This window comes from Spea bombifrons, chromosome 5 (assembly GCF_027358695.1).
Source record: "Spea bombifrons isolate aSpeBom1 chromosome 5, aSpeBom1.2.pri, whole genome shotgun sequence".
Taxonomy (NCBI): domain Eukaryota; kingdom Metazoa; phylum Chordata; class Amphibia; order Anura; family Pelobatidae; genus Spea; species Spea bombifrons.
Window position 1 is genome coordinate 29,717,725 of NC_071091.1, and position 26,491 is coordinate 29,744,215.

A 26,491-nucleotide genomic window follows, 5' to 3' on the forward strand; every position below is an offset into this window, starting at 1 on the left:
ATACACAGAATCCCTGGCCTGTCTGTAACCTCAAGGACTGGAGCCGTCTAGCCCTTCGATGCAATTTATAATCAAGTGTGTTCCATAAACCAACTTTAAACCTTAAGTGTACCAATGATTGACCGGACGTACAAATGATCAGATACTTAATGTCTGCATATTATTGCAGGTCTGCGTAGGCTACCGGTAGTTAGAGAAACAGGGATTACATATCACATCACATCATATCATGTATGAGCGTGGGATAAAACAAACGTGTCTAGCCTGCCTCAACCTTAAAATACCTGCATTGCTAACCCAATTGTAACATTGTTTAAGTAGCAGGCAGGATTATTTACTTAGCCGTGGATTACAGATATCAAAATCACAGACACACACCACGTGCATTGAGCTAACCGTTGCGTCCTACATCACGTGCTCTCCTCCTTCAATTCCTTTTAAACAGTCCCTGCGGTACTACGTCTCGTAAAAGACTCATTTGAAAGCTAAAACATGCTATGTAAATAGTTTAAACAATATATTTGTATGTGTAAGCAGTGTTTTGTATGACATATTACACACGTCTGCTGTTCCAGTGTCTAAAGGCAGAGGAAAATATACGGTACTTGCTATAAACACATTGCCAACTTAATGGAACCGCTTCAGTTCCGTTATGTTTAGAAACTGTGGGTGACCAGTATGTATTGTGAATGTTCCGTATTTATAGAAAAGGAAACATAACAGCTTAAGCTTCCGGCTCACCGTACGCCGCTAGGTGAATCTGCTCAGACCCCTATGCGCATGCACTCCCATTGGTCCGTGATTGTAATAGCTAGATCCTCCTGATGCTGCCACATAACGGTGATTTAAAGAGGCGGCCATGTCAATTTACACCCCTCGGGGATGAGTAAAGCAAACGAACATACCTAATTACTAATGCCATTTACTTTTAATGTAAAGTACATGACGCCATTGTCAAGATTTACTAAGCATAGCTGCGAATAGTCCGCCAGTCTATCTAAAACTGGTACGATTGCTTTCTAAACCATGCAAAACAATATCGAGAGCAAAGTCTGAAAAGCGGACTTATCGCTTTACCCCCCCCAGCAATAAAATGGTCCAATAGTAGCTGCTGTGGCAAAAATCACCACTTTTACAACTTTGCGCAAATCACTAGTGCTTTTTTGTGGGTACAATAAAAAAAGATTGTTGATATGTGGTTCCAGAATGCACTTTATTTAATCCTAATTGCTGTGTAATAGGCTGGGTGTATATTCATTAGCAGTGCTAAATGAACATTCACCGTACAGTTCATTCACTCCATATTGCTTTAATGGTTTATGTATCACGAGTTGTAACACACACTGTAAGAGGTCAAAATGTATTTCTGGATCTCAGGCTAATTTTGTCAGTGAATATTCTCAGAGGTGTAATACTAGATACTGCATGAGGAAACATCTGCCACTACTTTGTTTGGACCCAGGTTATTAGGGATAGGGTTACCATTAGTATTAATATCAGACATTAATTGGTTAGTTCTGGGCACTGGAAGGAACGGTATTCAAGACGATACCTTTATTGTGTGATTTATAGATCTCTCTCTGAAGGAGAGACGTAGATAGTCTCGAAAGTTCGTAATCCATTCCACATAAGTCAGCCAATGAAGATATTGTCTTTACCAAACTACCTTACTCTCTTTCCACGGCCAACATGGTACAATTCTATACTTACATAGAGAGACAGCAACCATACTGGCCTTTTGCAATTTTAGTGATAGTCAGTACTTTTTATTTCATGGTATTGTTAGAATTAGGCATTACATGTGATAAAGAACCCAGAAAAACTATCATGTGCTGAAAAATGTTGCTTATGCCGTTTTGCTTGGGTTAATAAAAAGAATGATATTCCTTGTAGAACAGACTTGATCCCCAAAGGTGGTCTTTTGTTGAAGACATCCATGAGTGTGTGCACATGAGGCCTTGCATTCCTAAAAGGTCAGACATTTACGTCCAGCTAGAACTGTACATGACACAAATAGAATTAGACATCCACCTATGGCACTATCTTTCTCTCTTTATTTATTGCGTCTTTCTATGCCACATTCTCTCTAGACTGTAAGCTTGCAGGCAGGGTCCTCTCTACCTAATATATCCGTTTCTCTTAGTCTGTCAATTCTAGTTTTGTCATACTCCTTGAATATATGTACTGTAAAAAGCTTGGCATAAATTGTTGGCACTATATAAAAAGATAATAATCTCAGTGTAAAGTCAAGAAAATGTTCATCATTTAATTAACCCATTGATAATCCCCCATGGACAAACAAATGGTTAAAAGTTTAATAACAGGAAATAGATGGAACGATAGACATGCTGAACCTGCCATATTACACGCACTCACATCAAGATTAGTGTTTGGTTAACAACGTAGATGTATGAATATAAATCCTTTAAACAAACACTGCTGAAAGAACATCTTTAAAATGACAGTAACCATTTAGCAAGTATGCATTGTAAATAGCAAATTTATTTAGCTGTTCAGTAACCATTTTAAAAGGGAATTGTCAACTTCACAACTAAGTAATTAAAACAATCGTTTGGGTTTTTTTGTTTCTTGTTCCGTGTAATTGTTCTGGACACATTCATTTAGTTTAATGGATTATTTTAATTTCCGGAAGCTGCGTTTGCCAATACACTGTAAAATCACACTGACTGTACCAGTAAACTTCACTCTTCTCTATTGAAATAGTGCTACGGAATCTCTATTAAAAAGCAATGAGGGAAATGTAACAAGCTGTATAGAGAAGGGTGACAAAGTCAGCTTCATATCCTCCATGGTTAATACATATTTAGACAGATCCTCTTGCGGGCAGTAGATACTGACAGGAAATACCGGAACATTTAAAAAAAAAATAAAAAAAAATAGGATCCTTGGTAACAGACCGTCTTAAATAATTGCAGATTGCATACTACAGTAGCAGCTTGTTCCTAATTTGTGTTCTCAGCACTGTTGATTTCTACTTCTCGATTTTCAATTAATCATCGTTCTGTGCCGAATGAACACTACTGAGAGTGCACCGCATCTTGCTTTGCTAATCACAAAGTTGAGGACACCTTGGAAGAAGCACTTGTGCAGACAAAGTCCTACCTTCGCAAACCATGCTTGCAAAAAGAGACAACGTTCACACAGCAACTGGAAAGAACTCACAATTCTCATTAGAAATAAGTCATTTCCTCCATCACGTCGTGCGTCCCCGTCATATGATCAATTCACTATGAGAAGTTTGGTTTAGGCCGGCCAACGTACTAAAAGAAAAGCAGTAGCTGGATGCATGATGAACAGTCTAATAGTTCATTTGCTGGGTGAACTCACATTTTAGGAATGTTAAACCTGCAGCATTACATACCAAATAGAACGTTTACTAAATAAAAAAAAAAAAATATTCCTTCCAGCCAGTTGACGTCAGACGGTATGTATGAATTGACATTTCTGATCTCAGTCTGCTTGGTGGGAGAGATGAGTCTTTGCCAGTTTCTTGCAGGCTCATTGAAGCAAATACGTATGTGTTTGGGAAAAAGAATCTTTGTCAGGTTTTTTATTTTTAGATTTAATACTAGCCAACACAATAAAAGAAGCATACAATATCAAACAGTCTAAAACGGACAAACGTTTCAGAAAACGTACAAAACTAGCTACAAAACAGACACTGCCCAATCCACTCAGACATGTCACACCAAAAGGAGAGACCTTACTCCAATCCATAACAGGTATCAAACACTAAGCAGTCATTGAAAAAATGTTCCATCTCAATTTATCTCATCCTTGCACTGAGGGGTTAAACCTCAGAAGGTTAGTACAGAATAACGCATTGTTAACTCAATCCTTCGTCAGGTTTGATCTTTTGATATGCACCCATCAGCCATAACATTATTACCACCAGGGTAATATTGTATAGGTCCCCCTTTTGCCAGCCTGACCCATCAAGGCATGGACTCCACTAGACCTCTCAAAGTGTGCTGCAGTATCTGACACCAACGAGTTAGCAGCAGATCCTTTAAGACCTGTAAGTTGCGAGGTGGGGCCTCTATTAATGGATCCAGGTGTCATGTGTTCTCCAGGTAAACTACGCACACGCTTCCAGCCATCCATGTAATCTAAAATAAAGCGTGATTCATCAGACCAGGCCACCTTCTTACATTGCTCGGTGGCCCAGTTCTAATGCTCACGTGCCCATTTTACGCAATTTCGCCAGTGGACAGGGGTCAGCATGGGCACCTGGACTGCCCCATATGATATCAAAAGAAATTCTATCTCTCCTTGAAAAAACAATATATAGCTTTACATGGGTACACTATTCACAGGAAAAGAGAATAATCGCTGAACCGACATAGCGCAAAAATTGCAAAATTGCTCCGGGACTTGAGGTACCAAACCCCCCCCCTGGGATTGAAGGGGTTAATTAATATTATATATTATTTATTAAGTTATTATTCGTTTTATATCGCTCCATCATATGCTGTTGCGCTGTACTATGGGTAGACAGGAGAAAAGTAGTATATAAACACAAATTTATATACAGAAACACTTGAGGAGGGCCCTGCTCAAATGAGCATATAATCTCGATGCATTTCAATAAGTAATGTTAAAACATGTGCCAGAATGGGTCAGCATAGTCAAAAACATTACAGTTTATGTGATAAAGCTTTGTGCGGAAGCCTCTAGTTCCTGAAGAACTGTCTCCGACATTTTACTTAATATTGCGCAATCCTGATATTCTTACCATAGAAAAAAAAATGGAAATTTCCATTATTGGGGGAAGTAAACTTTTTACTCTATAACTGATTTTGCAGCCAAAAACGGCTCTTTAGGAGAAACATTCAGATTCACACGCTAGAAGAAATAAATGAATAAATCAAACATTGTGAATTTTCCCTAAATCTAATCAACTGAGCTCTAATCAGATCAACTTGTTAAAAAATATTGCTTTATGAATGCTTATTGGACATGATGGCAACTATAACTTAACTAGGAGTATTACCTCTGTTTACATCATAGAATGTGTATAATACTTATTATAAACCATCCAACTACAGAAATATAGCCACAAAGGCACCGAAGACCACTAGTCTGCTGGAATGACAGAAATAAGGAACACAGCAGCCAATGTGTTTTTTGTTTTAACCTTTGAATTCCACCTCAAACAGGAATGCTAGTCTTTATCACAGGATCTAGAGCAATAAACTAATTGGGGTATTTCAAATAGTTAACTATCAACTTCTAAGTTCTCTGAAACAGCATTGTGTTGTTGATTTTTGTGGTGCTCAATACAAATGTAGGAATTTGTTTTTGTTGATTATTTGCAAGCCAAAAATGTGGTTGATGAAGTCAACTCATAGCTGGTTACTGTCAGTGTGTCAAGGAAACAATAGACAGCCCTTTGAGGTTTGTTTTCGTTTTTTCCCCAGAATGCTAAATAGTATACACAAAATTTGTTTTCTGAGACAAATCTTAAAAAGGCAAGAAAAAGACAAAACAAAAAAAACTTATGGATTCTATTTGCTACATTACAAAAAAAAAAAAAGTTCAATAATCTCCTGACACATGTGGAGCAGCCGCAATCTTATACTAAGCGCTTGTTTAATTGCTTCAAAGTGCCCCGGCAGAACTCTCCCAGCCTGACAGAGAAGAAGGATGGCCATTGGACACAATAACAGCTTCGTATAGAGCCGTTGCCGGACCCCCGATCACAGAACTTGTTTGTGTGTCAAACAGATGAAACTCTAGGCACTGGGATGCAATTCCTAGTGGCCATAGCTACCTGATGTCTGAAGTTTACTTTAAGAAAAGCGAGTTCCAGATTTTTGGTCTTTTTTAAGTATGTTAAAGAGTATAAGTATTCTAAATAAATACTCACATTAGATATAAGCGAAACAAGAGTTTGAACCATGTGAAAGAACTACTAGAGGGTCTCTCTGGATTTCTGATATATGTAGTAGGTACACAAGACTTATAGATATATCCTTACTGTAGAAAGAAGGTCCTCTACTCACTCCTCCATCGTATTAAGAGAAACCTACATCATTCTGTTACTATCATCTGTCATCAATCGGTGCTGTACATATGTATACTTTGTATAATAAATTAACCGGTCAGAAGACGTAATTTCAACTGATATCAGGATATTTGGATATTTAATAAAAACAAATTTCTCACAAAGATGTAACAAACCCCAGACGTATTTTGCCAGTTTCATGTAGGAACGCAGACATGAAGGCAAGCTCCTGACACCAAGATATTAATACGCATACCTAGGAACTCTCTGGGTTTGACCCGGAGCACTCCAGGTGAAGCACCGCTTCTCCAGTTCAACACCAGAATCCTCTGGGTCCTGACACGCCCGCTCCCCGCCCATTTTACATTTCAATTGGGGTGTTTCCCGCCACGTCAGCGGGCAGTACTGGTCGCATCCCTCAAGGGAAGGCTCTGGGTAGCTGGAGCTCAGAAGTTACCAGTTATGCTTGCACGCTTCATATAAAGTCAGAGGAGGTCAATATTTGGTATGAAAATTCCTCTTAAAGATCGCCTAGTTCATATTGTACTTAATTGAAGAAAACGCCACCATGAAATTAAAGTCCAAATACACAAAACGCAAAAAGAACTGTACTGAGAACTTTTGCTGAATATTTCACGTTGATTCTGGCTTACAGGCAAGAACGTTCCTAATTTGGTTGGGTTGTATTCTGCAGAGTCTGTAACAGAAAGCCACATCTCTAGCTACTTCCTCTTTCTAAATGACGCTACAGCTGATAATTATGTGAGATAAAACAACTCAAAACAACCCAACTTAAATGTAATGAAACAAGCAGATGTATCATTGAATCTCAGGAGATTTAAAGATTAACATGTTTTAGCATTTTCTTTGAAACTGGTCGAGTGTGATCTACAAACCATTTACAAATGAAGTAATGATTTGCCAATACCCAGGGGCGGACTGGGCCGGGGGGCAATTAAATTAAACGTCCACCCACTGAAGTGGCTGCTCCAGGGCCGCCTTTAACACGGGGCAAAAGCCCCCAGAACCTGTGGCGGGCCGGCCAGTCCATGGGCTAGCACACAGATGCCATTGCACGCCGGACGCTTTAAAATAATATATGCGTCGGTAAGGCTCTTCGTCCCGCCCCTTTGAAGACGTGACATGCCGCTCAAGGGGGGCGGGTTGGAAGAGAGCAGTCTGCAGGGAAGGCAGCAAAAGGCTGCCTTGGGACAACAATTAAATACAAAAAGGGGTGGCTGGGGGGGTATAAGTACACAACAGGGTGGTCGGGGCATCAATACACAAGGGTGTGTGGGGGGGTGAAAATACATTAAAACCAAAGGCGGCCTGGCTGTGACATCAATACACAAGGGGGGGGGAAGCACACAAAAACCAAACCAGTGTGTTTGGTTGTCAGTGTGGCAGAGCCTGTCCTGGTGTGTGTGTGTGTGTGTTTGGTTGTCGGTGTGACAGAGCCTGTCCTGGGCCCAGAAATCAGTGAGCAGAAAAGTAAAGGTTTTATGTTATTTACTCTGTTTCAATCTGCATATCTTATTAAAAATAAGATATGTTATTAAAAGTAATGAATGGTTACTTTTTTTGTGTGTGTCCTAGCATACTCCCAATCCTATCAAATCAATATGCATTTGAAAATCAGGAAAAGATGGGCATGGATGGTGGGTTGATTCGTTGGCACAATGGGCCACTTGACTTGACTTGCCCCCGAGGCCTTAGGCTGCCAGCGCTCCCCTGCCAATACTGGTTGTTGGACAGTTTATAGGAATCGCACCATTCACATAAAACTACCACGAACAACATATTGCAGCTGCCTTCATTCTGTCTTACAAAATGCGCCAGTTATTACATGATCATCACTTCAACATAAATAAGGTTTATTTTGCAGATTGGGATTAAAAATATTTGCTTCTATCACTGGCTAACGTCTGCAAAATGATGAACTATTCACATACATTTACACACACAGATATATTATATACATCTGTATTTATTTTACTTTTTAAATATAGCATTCTTGTTTATTTGGCGAGTTAAATCTAGGTGGTTTTATTGAAGATGGGTTGTGAATCATGTCTTGATGGCATCACGATTGTCTCTGTCAGGATATGAAAGCATCTCTGGCAAGTGAAATGCACAGAGATGTAAAGTGCCGGCGGGGTTTTGCATCTGGGTGTGGATTATAATTCTACGGCTCTCTGCTCTGTCTTTTTAGTGGGTGTTTCTGCATTTACTTCCAATCTTTTGTGTCTGAGATGTTTATTCACCAATGATGACACAGACGCTTTCATTTCTCCTGCTCTTCTTCGAGACAGAGTTTTTCATCAACGTTTTAAAATAGATCGATCAGCTGAGAGCTCTCCTAAAATAAGTTGGTTTGCATGTCAACCAGTATGACAGATAATATTAAAGAAACTAAACTGGTATTTCCCCCACCCCCATCGCATACTATGAAAACCTGAAGACCAGTTTTCTGTGGACAATATGGAAACAAATCCAATTTAATAGGCAACATTAAACCACTGCATTAAATAATTATTGATGGCATTAACAGAACCCGAGGCAATACTAGAGGAAACAAAAAAAAATTAGCACTTCCTCTATTTATAGCCTAAAGAAGACATGTTATAAAACAACAGTAAAATACATGTATTTGTGATAACTATTTTGCTGTATTAATAGCTTGTTGCTTATCTTAGAAGGGTCAATCATAATGCCCATGCTGAAATCACGGCACACATCTCATGTAAAGAGGTCGTGACTCCATGATCTGCCCTACAATACAGGTCGGCAGTCCCAGGTTATTAGGACACAGGTCATACTGTCAGGCTTGTAATAGCTTAATTAGGGCTGCTGGCCATTATGTCAAAAGTTGTGGAAAAGAAATCCTTGGCATCCACCTAGACCTGCGATATTACAGTGATGAAGCCCCACGTATTCCCTCTGCATGCCGTGCTTTACTGAAAAACATAAAATCACATGACGACTCTAAGCCTTTCTCCCAGTAAATTATATTTAGCTATTTTCTTAACAGAACAGCGTGGATTGGTATGCCTAGAGACAGGTACTTGGATGCACCTCTCCGATAACCAACAACCAAGACATGTTTTCAGAGTAATTCACACAAAAATCAGCAAATGTATCTTTGGCAATAAGAAAAAAAAAACAAAGTATGTTTTACTAGTAGTGGACAAATAAAGGGAAGGGGATGGGGGGAGCCCAGCTGAGATTCTGGGCTTGTGGTCTCTGCTTGGGGCTTAGCCACAAAACGGTTTGGAACAGCTTGTAATAGGCTTTGAAAGCCAAGAGCACCACAACTCACCAGGGAATGTCTTAATGGACAATCCAGCTCTGTGTTTCACATAAAACATGCCATTAATATAAATGTTTTTAGCAGTTTGATACAATTGAAACCTCCTTCAGTCGCAGCTTTCAACCAACAATTTGCAGCAGCAGTTGACTAGCAATGGAGAACTGTGTTTACTGGGTTTCATTTACTACGGCGGCTAAAGCAGCTATATAGCTCGGCCTCATCTCATTAAAGCATATCAGGGGCCAGATGATATTTAATTTATTTTTATAAAACCTTTTTCCCCCCCGGAAAGAGCATGGAGAGAATACAATTATTCAGATCAGACATTCGCTTATGTGGTCCTTTAGCATAGATGCCCAGGGGCCCCAAATCTCATAAAAGGCTGTCTAAAAATGGCATCTTAAATAATGCTTATTAGCAGGGGCGACAAATTTGGTTTTGACCAAGGAGCCAGACAAAATATATATATATATATATATATACCAATTTTCCTTATGTTTTTAGTTTTATTTATTGAAATATTTGGTCATGTATGCTCCACTATCATATCCCCCTTAATTGAATACATAGAGAGTTTCAGATAAAAGGAGAGAGGAAACAAGTTGGCAGCAATGAGGATACCATGTGTCCAAACATCAACCGTCATGCTTCCAAGCAATGTGCATAAGATGCAATTGTACAATAATATCAGAGGTAATCGCATAAATAAATGAAGGTATGTCACAGGCAATGCACAAAACTCTATAAGCAAGCTACAATATCCGAGTGTTACCATCCCAGGAGTTTTACATGTACCATTACCCCTCCATGCTGCCGGAAGAAAGAAAACAGAGGAAAGGGCGGGAAAGACCCAATTTTTTTTGGAGCATGGTAGCTGGGGAGGGAGAAGTCCCCAGGTACCCACCTTCATTGAGGCACCTACTTCAGCAGCCACAAGATCCATGTTGCAGTGTATTTCTGCATTTGGTCCGGTGTAGTGTGTATTAACCCCTCCAAAACTCTAACGCTAACTGGCAGACAGCCCTGACAGGTACCATTCTGGATTATAAACGGGTCCAACAGATGCCAGTTTAGTCTTATTCTAGCCGAGGGAAAGGCATGCATGGATCCTTATTCCTTTTAGTGTCATAGAGCCAAAGCTGGCTTGTTCCAGGAAGCAATTAGCCTTAAACCTGGATAAGTGAACACAACATGTCATTGGAACACAGGAGTGATGGGAGTGATAATGGGCCTCTGTACACCTAGGAAGATATTGCATTATAGATCTGACATTTTCAGCTACAACCGGCAATTACAGTGTTAATAACATCTACACTGTATTTCTGTTATGTTTATGGACAAAATTTGCTTTTCTGTCAAAAACAAGGACATTTCTAAGTGACCCCAAAATTTTGAACAGTTTACATACACACTGTGAGTCATAATACTGTAAGCACTGTGTGCGAGACGCCTGTCTTTGCTGCTCTACCACCCTGGGGGTCACTTAACACGAGTGTCTGCCCCCCCCCCGGGCACCTGCCTCATTAACCCTCTGTATCCAAGAAGGGGGCTGGCACACCAGTACCGGGTACACCTCCCGAGCATCAGGAAGTGATTCCTAGTCGCCATGGCGACCTGGGATTTGTCGAGCCGTGCTTATTAGTAGCAGCTAAATAAATTCATTGTCATCTCGGTCTGGCTGCTCTGATCATATGATGAATCATCTTTCCTTCTTACTTACCACGAGGACAAGTGGCTTGATATGGATGTTACAGGGCAACAGTTTTTGGCAGTAACAGTGGCTGACATTAGGAAATACTGAGGCTCTGTGCACTAAAAATGACTTGGAAGCAATCACCTTAATGGCGACTCACATTACACAAGCGTGGAAAGACCGAAGACTTATCATATCCTTCTAATGAAATCCAGGCCTCCTTTTCCTGCCGTAACCCACCTGCTATTGCGTAACCCACCTTTGCTGGTACACATGGTTACTTAAAGGTGCTGCTCTATTTAGACATTTTCTATGGCGACGATCTTTCAGTGCCTTTTTGCATCACTTGACAAATAAGGAGTTCCTCCCGCAATATATATGGAAGAGTCAACATTTTACACAATTATTTTCATTGAGCACTCAACAATGCAAGGGAAGGGCATTTAGTTACAAAAGTGTTAAATTCAGCAGAACTTTTAATGAGTTAACCGTATATTGTAGATATTAAGATCATGGCTATTCTGTCATGCACAGCCAATCAGAGAAAGGAACGGACTCCCATTGAAATCTGAATACGCATTTGCAAAAGGCACGCCATGACAATGTAAAGGGGCCATGCAACTATCACATGCATTTAAGGGGGTAGTAGCATGATATTACATAATTTAGATATAATATTGCTACATTGTGTATGCTTAGGGTATCCAGAATAGTAAAACAAATGCAAAAGGGGAATGAGACTGGGAAAAAAAAACTGTTTAAACTAACAAAATCCAAATAACTTGAGCCAAGCTTGTCTTAAGCACTACAATGCCGCCATTGGCAGCAGACGCTTAGCAACTGAATACCCCTAGATGTGCAGATGGAGAGGAATTCAGGAAGTCGATGCATAGACTAGCCGAGCTGCAGCTTTGGCTCACCAACTATACTGTACATTATTAAGGTTCAGCCCCAGCGAGCTTCTACTGAAAGAACTTGGCTGGCCCCGTATCGTGTATGATCATACATCAGTGAGATTGCTTGAAAGTCACCTTAACTAATTAACTGTGGATTATGCAGGGCCAGCTCAGCCCTTCATGATGGAGAAACCTGCCAGGGATAGCCCATTCGTAACTAATAGGGAAGCCAACTCAGGCTTTAGTGAATAAAGCCTGCAGCATTAAATACAGTGGGGAATAAAACATTGGAAAAATAAATAGTGTATACATGTGTAAGCCCCATCTTAGAGCAGTTTGAAAGCAGGTCTTATCACCATAGCAACCAATGGACTTTTTATTGATTGGACCATTCCACTAGTTGCTATAGTGATAAGACCACTTTTCAAACTTGAATCACTTGTTACACATATCTCTACTGCTTATGTATGGATGGGAGCTGAGCCAGCACGCCTTGTACCTGGGAAACATCCATACAGACTGAAGGGCCCCCTGCTTGTACAAAATAACACACGTGGTTCCCAGGTAAACCCCTGTATGACGTCAGAGTACTCACCACCAAACAGATGAGGGGAGAGGTGAGAGGGTAGCGATCCGATGAGCAGCCTCGAGCCTCCTCCGCCTGGTGCGCGTTCCCTGCCACCTTCTTCGGGCGTGCTGCTGCCAGAGTCCCGTGCCGCCCCGGGAATGCTGAGGCCGGCCTGGCTAAGCGCGGCCTGACTCCGGATCCCCCCAACCGAGCGGCTCCGGGAGCCCAGGACGGGCTGCGTACTGTCCGAGCCCACTGCTCCAGCTCCTGCCACAGAGTGTCCGCTCGCGATATACGAATACCGTGCCAGGGGTGAGGAAGTGGCTACTCCCGCTGGGCCCCTGACCGGCCCCCGGACGGTATTGGACGGGATGTCTGAGCCAGAATATGCCCGTGTCCGACCGTCCGAAGCCGGACTGCTGCTCTGCCGCCCGCCCATCCCCAACACACACCCGACCGGGTCACCTCGCATCCACCGGGGGATTAATACGGTGTGTGTGGTGGGGGGTAATGCCCTCCGCCCCCTGTGCGGTGTGCACAGCCGGGATCTAGTCACCTCCTGATGCGTTATTGGACAGGCATAGTAAATGGCATATAACAGCACCGGCTACATAACCACAGCGTTCCGGCAGCTCAGGTAGATCCAGCAGCGGCGAGTGCGCTCTCCTCCCGGGCTGGTGTGAACTGCTGCCCGGTGTATATATACACTCCTTCCAGTTACTCGGAGCCCAGTATCTATATATATGTATATTCACCCTCCGGGCGGGTGTGCAGAACTTTGTGTACCTCCTTTCAGGTGTGCAGAGCCCGCTGCATTTACACTCCTGCCGGGTGTGCAGAGGCTAGTGCCCCCTGTCGTCAGAGCGCCGTGCCCGTATGCTTCTGCCAGGTGCAAAGCCCAGTGCCAGGTGTGCACAGCTCACTGCCTGTATACTCCGGTGCCCTCCGTCAGGTGTCCGTATCCTTCTGGCTGTACGGCGCCGAGTATACCCTCCTTCAGCAGACAGAAAGCACGTCTCCCCACACACGGAGCTCTCCTCTGTTACCTGCACATTGTAAATACAGAGTCAGTGACCTCCCGGTGTCAGTCACGCCCATACATGATCCACGTACTGGGAATCCACAGCGCGGGCTGCATCACGGCCGGTCTCGCACGGGGCTATGCGTGTAATGCCTCGCTTCACACACAGGAAGGATGTTGTATAGCCACACGCAGCAGAACAATAAACTTTGCCGGGCCCGGCCGCTGAATAAGACGCGCCTATGTGCTGGTGGCTACACGCATGTGTATGCACCGAGTGTAGGTATGCATGTTGCTGTCACAGCTCCGGTGTCCCCTGTGCATGTGCCGCTGTCCCCTTCACGCCAGGCTGCCGCTCCTCCTCCTGTCAGTGAGGAAGTGCCGCCAGACAGCAGCCCTCCTTCCCTCCCTCGCACTCTTGTTATTCCCCCTCCACTTCGCTCACTTTCCCCTCCCACGTGTCACCCCCTCCCTTCTGTTTCCCACCAGAGGCTCCTCCTATCGCCCCGCCCCGTATTTCACCTTTCAGTTCCAGGATCTCTTTTCTCCTTTTCCATTCACTTTCTCGATTTGCTGTTTATCCCACAATCCCTCCTTTCTCCTTTGTTACATATATCGTTACATATATCGTTACATATATCGTTACATATATCGTTACATACAGTGTATTACCGCAGCTTGCCTCACAATTACAATATGATTTTTGATTAACACATTCTTGTCTGTTATGTAACGTTATATTATTATTATTATTATTTATTATTATTTTATATTGGCTGGATTCTTCCCACCCTGATTTCTGTAATGGCAGCGCATTCCGCCCACTCTTCCCTCTGTCCATTTATTTTTGTAGCCTACTGAAACCATTACATTTATATCACTATCTCTCGAGTCTGTCTATCAAACCCTGCAAACCCCCCAGCCTCTCGTCTTTAACCCCATGCATCCCTCCTATCCCTTTGTCTGTCTCGCTCTTCATTCACTCCTTTGTTCCTGTTCTCAATCAGTTCTTCTTCACACTGAATCAGTGATTCATTTTAATGATCCTCTCTTGTAAGCAGGGCCCTCTCTACCCAATGAATCGGTTTGTTTTGATTTGAACGTAGGTACTGTAAGAAGTGCTGCGTATACTGTTGGCGCTATATAAATAAAAGATAATAATAATCTTTTATATAGCACCTATGACCCCTTTCTCTTTGTTCTCCACTTATTACCCTTACCACCCACATTAATTATCTCATATGCTCTCCCTTTCTTTTTCCCCAACATTTTTATTTGTAGAAATGACATTATATAGATGCAATCCTCAGCTTTTACCTTAAAGAGATTTCATGAACAGCCAAAGGACGCACACGGATGATGAGTTTTTATCATTTAGTTATCACTCAGACAGCAACGGACTAGCAACCAATCACAGGTGACCAAGAGAAGCACCAATGAAGGTTGTATCCCCCCGGACTGTCAGAATAATCTAATCCTGTTGTGGAATAAAATTCTCAGGCGTATTTTAAATGCTTTAGAACCGTCAATAACTGTCTCGGGCTACCTGAGTTGAATAAGAAATGCATTAAAAATCCAGACATGCTCAAAGCCTGGGGAATCCAGTCCCATGAATGGAATTTATAGTGTTTTGACAGCTTTCCCCATTAATATTGTATGCCTTTCATATAGATCACATTAACCTTTTTTCCCCCCAATTAAAAGTTTATTCATTTTTCAAGTCTAGGAATACTGCACCATGCCTATCCCAATAATATATACATATGTTGTGTGCGATACTCATCAAAAGCTATTATGTGGCTTTTGTATGTAATTTTGTAACAACATCTTATGTCAATCCCACAACAAACATAGGACAAGCGATCTAACATGTGCAATGCAGTCAAGAATTGCCGCTATGTAGAACTAAAGGAGAGAGTGAGGAGGATAGCAGAGAAAGTAGAGTATAGATATGTCTACATTTCTTTAAAAATACAGAAACAAAATGAATGGTATAGTAATAGATTATAATGAATAGATGGGAGAGGATCTCCAGTGACAGCTGGTATTGTAGGGTTGGATTGTGAGAACTGACTCATGGGTCTATAATGCTAGAGGAGTAGGTCATTTTAAGGAGAGATGTTAGAACAAGAAGTCATAATCTAAAGCCAGAGGGTCAGAGGTGAAGATGTAATGTACCGTATTTGCTAATTATAAGACAACCCCCCCAAATTTGAATATTAATTTAGGAAAAAAAGAAAAAGCCTGAATATAAGACTACCCTATAATAAAAAAGTTTTACTAGTAAATATTACTTCACATAAAACAATTTTTTCATATTTAATAAAAACTATGACCAACCTGCCCCCAGTTATGCATATCTGCCCCCCCAGAAATGCCTCATACCCCCTTATATGGCACTCTTCCCCCAGAAATGCCTCATACCCCCTTATATGCCACTCTGCCCCAGAAATGCTTATACCCCCCTATATGACACTCTTCCTCCCTGATATGCCTCTTGACCTCCTATTTGCCACTCTGTCTCCCAGATATGCTTTATAACCCCCCTATATGCCACTCTGCCTCCCTGATATTCCTTTTAACCCTCTATATGCCACTCTGCCTCCCTGATGTTCCTTTTAACCCCCTATATGCCACTCTGCCTCCCTGATATTCCTTTTAACCCCCTATATGCCAGCCAGTCTCCCTGATATTCCTTTTAACCCCCTAAATGCCACTCTGCCTCCCTGATATTTGTTTTAACCCCCTATAAGCCACTCCGCCTCCCTAATATTCTTTTAAACTCCTATAAGCCACTCTGCCTCCCTGATATTCTTTTTAACCCCTATAAGCCACTCTGCCTCCCTGATATTCTTTTTTAACCCCTATAAGCTACTCTGCCTCCCTGATATTCTGTTTAACCTTCTATATGCCACTCTGCCTCCAGAAAGCCCTTATACCCCCATTTGCCACTCTTACCCTCCCCCAACTTACCAGTGCTTCCCTAGACTTCTCCCCGTGCTGCTGATTCCTTGGTGTCTAGTGGGGGCAGCCGGTGTAGGTCTGCGCGATGCGTATCACACAAGCGTCCACCGGCTGCTGGAGAGGAGGATCAAGGTCCCCTGCAGCACTGCAAGGGAATCTTAGTCTTGTAGTCAGACCTCTATTTGAGGTCTGATTAGAAGACGACCTTGAATATAATCGAGCAAATACGGTAGTTTTAATTTACAGAGAGTGGTAAATAAATGGAACAGTTTCCCATCAGAAGTGGTAGAGGCTAATACAGTAAGCGAATATAGGATAGGCATAAAGCTATCCTAAATCTAAAAGATCAAGGGCTGAGTAAGGTATGAGTCTTTACATCAGGATAAATAGGCAGACTTGATGGGCCAAACAGTTTCTACCTGCCATCAAATTCTAGGTTCCTATGATTTAAGAAACCCTCAGAAAAAATTCATGTGGAGTAATCACAATTTCGAGGGTTACGATCTGCAAAGTAAGATCCTGTTAAGTACAACGGGGATTGTAAGACTTCAGTAGAAAAAATAAAATAAAAATAATAATTGTCCAGTTATACATGTAAATTTGATCTCATGCTTGTATTAGTGCTGCTAAATAGACAACATGCTAAATCAGTACAACATGCTTAAATTGAATCTCTCAGTCAGTCTTTTGGCATAATAAGGAGCTCCCAAGATGTGTTCTATTGGCTTTCACTCTTAGGTGATTATTATAAGATTCAAATTAAATTCACTCATGACATAGATTGTGCAACCACAGTACAATAGTTCCCCTTAAATGTAAATTTTGCAAGTCATTCTTCCTCATGATTAACTGGAGCCACCTCTTTAATCTCTGTTGTGCAACTTTTAGATTTGGCATCATTTGCCACCTACAAAGTTGTTACTAAGTACATCTCTAATAGTGAGAGATTTATTATCGTATTGATCCAGAACCATTGTATGCCATATTTTCATTTTGGGCCTACTGGTTGTTTGCTGATGTCCCTCAGACACTAAGATCTGAATTATGGTGACGCATTAGGACCTCCTACAGGAAAAGACCATGAAGTCCTTCAGCTGTAACTCTTACCTTTTTGTCCTTGAACAAGGTTTTTAACTTGACAAGACTCTGCTTAGAATCACCACTATCTGTAAATTAGGTCCTAGGTGTCTTGAAGTGACAAGCTTGTGCCTAGGGGTTGTGTTCCCATTACAGTACCCCAAAGAGGTCCAAGTCAAGGTACAATATCACATACCTCCCAGCTTCTAACCTTGCCAATTCTTGGCATTCACAGTATACATTGTGCAGTCTCTGCGGGATGTGGTCCCAAACCCTGCTGTCCCACCAAGCTCTATCTTTGGGACAGTTGGGAGACATGATATACATGATAATGGCCACTTCTTGGATGTACCTGGATCAAGGAACCTGTCTCAAATGAATACACCAATTGAAATCTGAATCGTGCAAATGTCTTCCGTAGGACAAGTCACAGACATTGGTGTCATGTACAGACAATTTGCCTACTGCTTGCAGTCCAACCACAATGATATCCCCCTAGGGAGCCAAGCCTGTATGCATTCATAAATTAGAATTTTAGACACCCTACGCTGTAAATGTTGCAATTAATTGAAAGTCTAAAAAGCATAATATTAACTATTCTGGCTCAAAACCCTTTCCACTGAGGATAATGTTAATGAGTGGGGCGTTGAATGATTAATGAAACAAAAGCTGCGTTACCGGCATATACACTTGAAGTGATGAACACTCAGGAAAACATGATAATTGTGGTAACAGATCATTGACCTAGTTTAGAAGGCACACTGGTAATGAATATTCCAAAAGTCCCTTCATCAACTTCAGCCCTGTAATTAGGATTTTGCTAATCTGAAAATGCTTCCCATTCCCTAATTCTTTAATAGTGAATAACATGTGGCGCAACAATTTCAAAGATACACGAAGCCAGACATTCTGTTTATTTAAACCTTTGATTTGCGCTTGTCTTTTGTACTGAAGGGTGTAAGATGGACCTGTTTGTGATTTCTAAGCACAAAACTATAAATAGGAAAATCAAGTTATATAGCGCCATGGACTTTGGATGGATTAAGATTGATGTTGTTAACCCATAAAGAGTGGTTATTTTCTGTGCAGAAGGTGTGTTCATTCAAACACTTCTCCTCGCACGTGATATACTTAGCAGCAGGCACATTCAGCCTCGGCTCGGCAAGCGCTGGAGGCGGTTCTAATGAGATCCCACCCCTTGAGCATGCTTGATAAGAGTTCCCATTGATTTTAGTGGGAGTGTTTTTCTGCCACTGATTGGCTGCTTCAAGCAACCACGAGAATTGTTGGATCGCATTGGCGGTTGGTAGCTCCAGAGCTGCAGCTTCTACTTCCTTCATGCAAACAGTACCCCCCTGTTTAGGTATTTTTAAAATGTTCAATGTACTTTCTTGAATATTTGTGAGACACAATCTAGTTCACCTCCACCAAAAATATTAGCCTCCTGGTTCCAGTAACATTTTAGGATTGTAGAAGGAGCCTAGGAGCAAAGTAACAGACAAACCACGGGTTCAATGCATACGACATGAAGCCGGAGCGAACTCAGGAACATGCCAGATTAAGTGTACTAATAGATTAGTTAAAGTACACAGCATTGGAAACGGAATCAAAGTCAGGAACAAGCCAGGTTCAAGGTTCACATAGAAAAAAAAATATCAACACTCTCTTGGCACAATGAACCATCTAAAATCTATGCTAAAGGAGAATATTAGGCGTCTTTAATTGTACTGTGCTCATCAAGATGTCTACAGTCAAACGGAAGACCCCATGTCCGCTTTTCAGTAATCAGTGAAAGTGAAATGCAGAGATATTTCAAATTAATCTGTTAAAATGTCCAAAATAACAGTATTGAAGTTCCTTTAAGCTGTTTTACTTACTTAGTTTCACCTGTGTATTATACTTCTGTACACTTGATTTTGTGCTTTTAAAACAAAACCTTTGTCCTGGAAATAGTATAGCAGTGGTTGTTTCTTTAAAAATAAATGTTTCAAATTTTAGGCATAGAACAAAGAAGAACGAGATGTACCATAGATTTGGTAACCCAGGTGATGAGCATGCTAAACATGACTAAAATTAACAAAACCACGCATAACTCAGCTGGACATAGAGTGATTTACATTTTACCTACTGAGAAGCTCTTTGTAGTCTGATAGCCCTGACTAATATCCCATTGGGACAAACCTGTTAAGTATTGCTAACTGAGCAATTTATAGGGTTTGTTTTTTTTTGCTCTAAAGGGTATTGTAGTAGACTTTAAGAGAATATACACTATATGACCAAAAGTATGTGTGCGCCTGTCCATCACACCTTTATGAGCTTGTTGGACATCCCATTCCAAAACCCCGCCATTAATATGGAGCCCCACTATCATTGCCTCTGCTTTTCTGGGAAGGCTTTCCACAAGATTTTGAAGTGTGTCTGTGGGAATTGTGCCCATTCAGACAGAAGAGCATTTGTGAGGTCAGGCAGTGATGTTGGATGAGAAGGCCTGGATTGGCGTTCCAAGTCAACTCAAAGGTGTTCAATGGGGTTGAGGTCAGAGCTCTGTGCAGGCCACTCAAGTTCCTCCACAGAGCTCCGACCTCAACCTTCTGTGCTACACTAGTACACTGCTAAAAGTCATTACATCAGCAACAATGGACAAACTAGATGGGCCAAACGGTTCTTCTCTACATACCTGAAAACCCTCAGGGTTTGGCCCGGAGAACTCTGAGAGAAGCGGTGCTTCTCAGTTTCCATCGAGTCAGGGGAGCAGGGTCCTGACACTGATGTTGACGGGTACGCCCACCGACATAAGCGGGAACGTCTTGGCGGCGAGCCAACAATTTACCAGGTATGGTTATCAATTTCTCTGTTAAAACTGGCTGTTCCCTTTAAAGACTGAAAGCTTGCAATCTATTTAGAGAATGATGGCTGCTAGAAGGCCGCTGTATATTGAAGGCCATTTCACTGAGTTTTGATGTGGACCACCTCATCAGCATTGAAATGGCTCTGAACTTTGGTTATCCTGATTCCTAAATTAGAACAAGCACATAACAAACCTGGCTTTGAAATACAGAAACGTCAATTAGGAAAGTTTTGGCATTAAGAGCAACAGAAATGAAAGCTAATCAATTGTTCAACAAGAAATCCTATTAATTAAGGACTTCATTGTGGAGGAGTGGAATAACAGAACACTATCTCAGCTCTCTTACACCCAGTTCTGCTCGGTTATAAAGCTCTAATACATTACCTGTTAACCACATTATTGCCAGATGGTGTTTTTACTGGCCGCTCCGCTGCGACTGCCTTATTTATCTTACTGCATAAGGGCTAAGTCTCAGATAAATATTTGCATAGTTATGGCCCCAGAAATGTTCAGTTCTGCCTTTTTTTATTCCATAGTTCACAGTTGCACACATATTTTAAACCCTTCCTCTTGAACCTTTCTTTTGGAAAAGACAATGTTGTTAGAATTCATTCCTTAAGGTGACAATAGCAATTTAATTATACACAAGTAAGGAAACACAACACATGTTGCATTCTTTGTTTCAGGAGAAATTACAATATTATGAAGTCACCTTTGCGCAATATTGGGTATTTTCATACAAAAGCATGTGCCACGTATGCATTTATCTCGCCCCTCATACTTTGATAGGCCCTCAATTCAATAACGTGTGCTTCATAATGTAAAGAATACCATCAACTCACTGCTTTCTGTCCTTGTCCTTCATTTCTTAATAACCGAGGCATAGCTACAACATACTACATAGCAACAACATGCCTACATACAGGGCAAGTCTTGCCATTAACGCTTACTAAGTTATCGCCTCTGTAGGATTCCCAGGAAGCTGGTATGGGACACCACCACTATGGTCTCTCATGCAGCAGGGGTGCCAGAGACTATACTTTGGCGCCGACCAACTCTTGTTCGTCTTTGTGTTCTTCTTTGTGGGGAAAAAAATCTTCGTATTCCATGAATATTCGCCCGTTGTTGTGTTGGGTTCAGGCAAATATTTGTATACCTTCTTCGTGTTCGTTTTTTTCTTCGTTTTTTTTTAGAAGGGGTTAATACAGGGTTCACACATTACACAGCAGCTTTGGCGCCAGGAATGTAAAGGTCTGTACGAGCAACGGGGCTTCCTCTGCCATCAACCAATGAAGTCGCTCATATGGACTGGCGCCGAAAACACTGGTTAAAGGTCCATACGAGCGACCAATAGAGTCGCTCCTACAGACATTTAACTCCTGACGGCAGAAGTTGGCCAGGGGAGACCATTCTTCCTGCTCCAGATGTTAAAGGTTTGTACGAGCGACTCTGTTGGTCGCCGGCAGAGAGCTCCTTCATTGGTTGATGCTAGAGGAGTTCCCTGCCGGCGACGCTTGCACCGACCTTTAACTCCTGACGCCGAAAGTTGGCCTGGGGAGGGAAGAGGAGTTAAAGGTACATAAGAGCGAATCTATTGGTCGCCAGCAGGGGCCTCCTCTAGCATCAACCAATTGATTCTTCGTGTTGTGTGTCTTCGTGTATGTTTTGCCGCCGCCATGTTCATCTCTTCAGTATTTGGGCTGAACAACGAAAACGCACCCTTCGTGTTCGTTTTCATGTTTGCCCGAATACGAATACACAAGTCTACCAGAGACATAATTATCCTAGCCTGCTGAAAAGCTAATGCCAACCCTGCTTACATGTAGCCAGTAGAATGGCTGCAGATTATCTGGCTATTCTTCTGGTTGTTCTTCTGTAGTTATGAGAACAAAGGTTGTCTTGAAGTCTAGTGATTAAACCAATATGCATACCTTGGAACTTTCCCTGATAGGCCACCAGAGCTGTCTTATGAGGGATTGTCAGTGTTTGTGTATGGGGCTTGCTACATCTGGAGACCAGGCTAGCTACACAAGGGAAGCCTTAAATTAGCGGGGGAGTGGGTGGAGAGTGGGCATGACCAAATACTGCTCCCCTGTTTAGAGAAAGACAAAGGTGAATGTCACGGTAACCCCCTGAGGCTGAGGACACATGGGGGTAGATTTGAGTTTGGGAGGGGATACTGATGGATTTCTGGGGAGACTCCTTGCCTGCCTGCCCAGCCCCCTCTTTGGTCTAAGTCACCCTGTGCTCATGGGGGGGGCACAGAGAGAACGGGAAACCCATCTGGTCTGCCCTATCCAGACTCCCATGAACTATCAGGCTATGGGGGCTCTACATGGCTGGAAATGCTCCATATGCCTGAACGGGACCTAGCCGCAAATCCATTGAACTGTGTGACGGCTAGGAACCGCGGAGATGCCTGGCGACAATTAGAACTGCGTCGCTACGGACACATGTTGTCCCACCACGTCGCTCTTTTGGGGTTACACTATGTTCGTGGTGGGCAACACTCGCTGGTGGTTACGGAGAGGGAGCTCATTTTTGAACCCTGGTTTTATTACCAATCTTTAGGGCTGGGGTTTACCCAGTCGCGGTTATGGAACTCTGGCCAGGCTACTGCATGGACTATTGCTGGGGACGTTTCCGCCACTGTCGCTCACGGTTCCAAGGTCGGATCAAGCCGCTTTTTGGCCCATAGTCACGCTATGTAGCTAAGCTTTGGCAAGCCACAGTGCCAATGCAGCTCCGGTGCAGCTGCACCCCCCCTTCTCTCTACAACACTGGTTCTGTCTGGCGTTAAAGGGGTTAATCGCTGGTGTCCCGTCAGGAGGAAGCAACGTTTGGTGGGAGTACAGGGCATCCCGTCACAGTGACCTAGGGAAGTAGGGCTTCACTGGGAGACTCTGCATCAAACATGGAAAGTTCTCAGGTATGCCAATATATGATGTGTAAATCCAAAATAACATATTTTGAAATTGTTACTATATTTTTGCATATGTCTAACAAACAATGAAAAGGACAGTGGGGGTTGTGAGATATTAGTAAAAACCATGTGTTGACAAACATAAAAAACAAACCAAGTACAATGTTCAAAGATCAGTGACATTTACAACAGATGTCTGTTGTTGGCATCATGGGAAGTGTGTTACTAGTGAGTTGGATAGGATTTGACAAAGGTCGCAGCACGTGTGGTGGGGGTTAGGGCTGGTCAGGAGGAAGGAAATGTGGTGCTTGTGATTTCAGCAAGGTTTAGACATGGGAAAAATGGACAAGCATACTTTGGTTAAGGTTTTTTTAGCACCTTACAGCTACTCTGAACACCCCAAATTTTTTCTCCTGTGGACTAAGACACAATTCCCACTTTTTTACCCATCCTCCAATCCAACTTATGGTGGGGCATATACTTTTATCACTGCTTCCTTACACTTCTGCATGCCTATTTCTGGTAAGGCCAGCTATAACAATCTACTAATGCGCAGAAGTACACAATACAGGTAAAAGTTATGTGTCTAGAAAGGCAGGCATATTTTGTCTTTAAATAAAGTGAAGTGTACCAATTGTATACTTACCAGCATCACTACAGTTAATGTGAAGGTGCCCAGGTGGACCTAACCTTGCAGGCTCTATTAAGTCACCTCAGGCTCCTGTATATCAGGCCTTAGAACCAGAGGACCAAATGTCCCCACTTCCACAGATACTCATTTGACTCATGTCTGGACTCAGCTTTTACTTTTGGGGAGAGACCCTAGAGATTCTTAAAGGAAGAAAATATGTACAAAATAGTATGAGACTAACCAGCAGGTAACGATAAAAAGTGTGCCCTAAGGTCATATCCAGGCCCGGACTGGCCATCGGGCACACCAGGCATTTGCCCGGTGGGCCGCGGCCGGGCCAGCCCAGGCCGCGGCCGGGCCAGATTGATTTAGGGGCTAATGGAGCTGCAGCTCCAGGCCCCTACCTTAAAATAGGCCCAGTCAGGACCGGACTGACTGGGCCTATTCGGCCGTCCTTAATGCAGGGCAAAAGGGGCACCTGCCCCTTAAGCCCGCAGCAACTGCGACCGGGCCCGCAACTCTAGCAGCGGGCCCACAACTTACCTGGCAGGCGCGCGAGCAGCGTCTCTTCTACCGCCAGGGGGACGCAGGACTCCAACAGAACCATGTGACGTACGCCACGTACATCACATGACCCTGCTGCGCGTCTGCTTCCCCTGTGTAGATCTGCCGGCGTCTGCGAGCGGCGCGTACAGACAGTTCAGGTAAGGGGGTGAGGGAGGTTGTATGGAGTATGTGAGATTGAATGAAATAATTAATTAATGAGTGTATGTGAAGGAGTGAGTGAATGAATGTTTGTGAATGAGTATATGCAAATGAGTATCTGAATGAGGGAATTAATGAGTATCTGAATGAGGGAATTAATGAGTATCAATGTATGAATGAATATCTGAATGAGTGAATGATTATCTTTGAATTAGTGAAAAAATATTTGTGAACGAGTGAATGAATATGTGTGTGTGATAGCATGGATGTGTAAGGGGGGCAAAAGATGCAACAGGCAGGCTGTTTTGGTGGCAAAGATGCCACAGGCAGGCTGTTTTGGTGGCAAAGATGCCACAGGCAGGCGGAGGGTGCGGGTGTCAGCGTGGCAAAGCCTGTCCTGGTGTTTGTGATTGGGTGTCAGTGTGGCAAAGCCTGTCCTGGTGTTTGTGATTGGGTGTCAGTGTGGCAGAGCCTGTCCTGTTGTGTGTGTGTGTTTGGGTGTTGGTGTGGCAGAGCCTGTCCTGGTGTGTGTGTGTGTTTTTGGGTGTCGGTGTGGCAGAGCCTGTCCTGGTGTGTGTGTGTCGGTGTGGCAGAGCCTGTCCTGGTGTGTGTGTGTGGGTGTCAGTGTAGCAGATCCTGTCCTTGTGTGTGTTTGTGTATGGGTGTTGGTGTGACAGAGCCTGTCCTGGTGTGTGTGTGTTTGGGTGTCGGTGTGACAGAGCCTGTCCTGGTGTGTTTGGGTGTTGGTGTGCCTGTCCAGAGCCTGTCCTGGTGTGTGTGTCTGGGTGTCAGTGTGGCAGAGCATGTCCTGATGTGTGTGTCTGGGTGTCAGTGTGGCAGAGCCTGTCCTAGTGTGTGTGTGTTCGGGTGTCAGTGTGGCAGAGCCTGTCCTGGGGTGTGTGTTTGGGTGTTGGTGTGGCAGAGCCTGCCCTGGTGTGTGTAGGAACACAGAAAAGAACCCCAGCACTCCAATCAGCTTCCAATCCTTAGGTTACTTTTTTCAAAGAAAGCAAAACAAAAAAGCAACGTTTCGCCCAAACGTTGCTATTTTTGTTATGCTTTCTGTTTTTGTTTTGCCCTTTTTTCCTGCTAGCTCCCAGCTTTCTGGGAGTTGAGTGCTGAACCATTTCTTCTTTTTTAACTGTCCTGGTGTGTGTGTTTGGATGTCGGTGTGGCAGAGCCTGTCCTGGTGTGTGTTTTGATGTCAGTGTGGCAGAGCCTGTCCTGGTGTGTGATTGGGTGTCGGTGTGGAAAAGCCTGTCCTGGTGTGTGTGTTTGGTTATCTGTTTCCTTAATTTACAGTAGGAACTATTTCATTTTTACTTATCCAGAGATAAAATGCCCTCCTGAATTTGTAGTGACTTCAGGGGACAAAACATTCAAGGCCCTGAAATCATTTAGTTATTTACTCTATAATATTTATTTAAAGGATTAGTTGTACTAAATTGTAGCTTCAGGCTTCCCATGTTGAATGACCAAGTATTATGTATATGTATGTACATATATGTTTTTTCATAAAAATGGGCTGCTCAGTCTGAAATGCCCAGGCCTTTTTTTTGTCCCAGTCCGGGCCTGGTCATATCACATTGCTGAAAATCGCTTAAACCTTTAGAACTCAGGGGCTCACCATAGTGCAGGCTATTCAAGCCATGTAAATTTCTTGGCACAGGTAGCCTTACATATGTGTACATATTTGCTTCATATGACAATTACAAGAGGCTCTCCCTAATAGTAAAGTTGTGGACCTCCTTGGTCATAATGCCAACTGGGCTACTAGTGGTGCTTTACTAGTGAAACACAGCATTGCATAAACCAACCACATTTTTC

At 42.8% G+C, this 26,491-nt stretch overlaps 1 protein-coding gene across 1 annotated transcript in view; it reads right to left on the reverse strand.

The window, feature by feature from the left end:
* Nucleotides 1-13,911, reverse strand: part of ZNRF2 (zinc and ring finger 2) — a 50,245-nt gene extending 36,334 nt beyond the window's left edge. Inside the window, exon 1 of the mRNA XM_053467033.1 lies at nucleotides 12,523-13,911. Within this exon, the coding sequence (XP_053323008.1) occupies nucleotides 12,523-12,967 (445 nt within the window). The 5' untranslated portion in view covers nucleotides 12,968-13,911. The remainder of the gene's footprint in view (nucleotides 1-12,522) is intronic.
* Nucleotides 13,912-26,491: the final 12,580 nt, after the last annotated feature.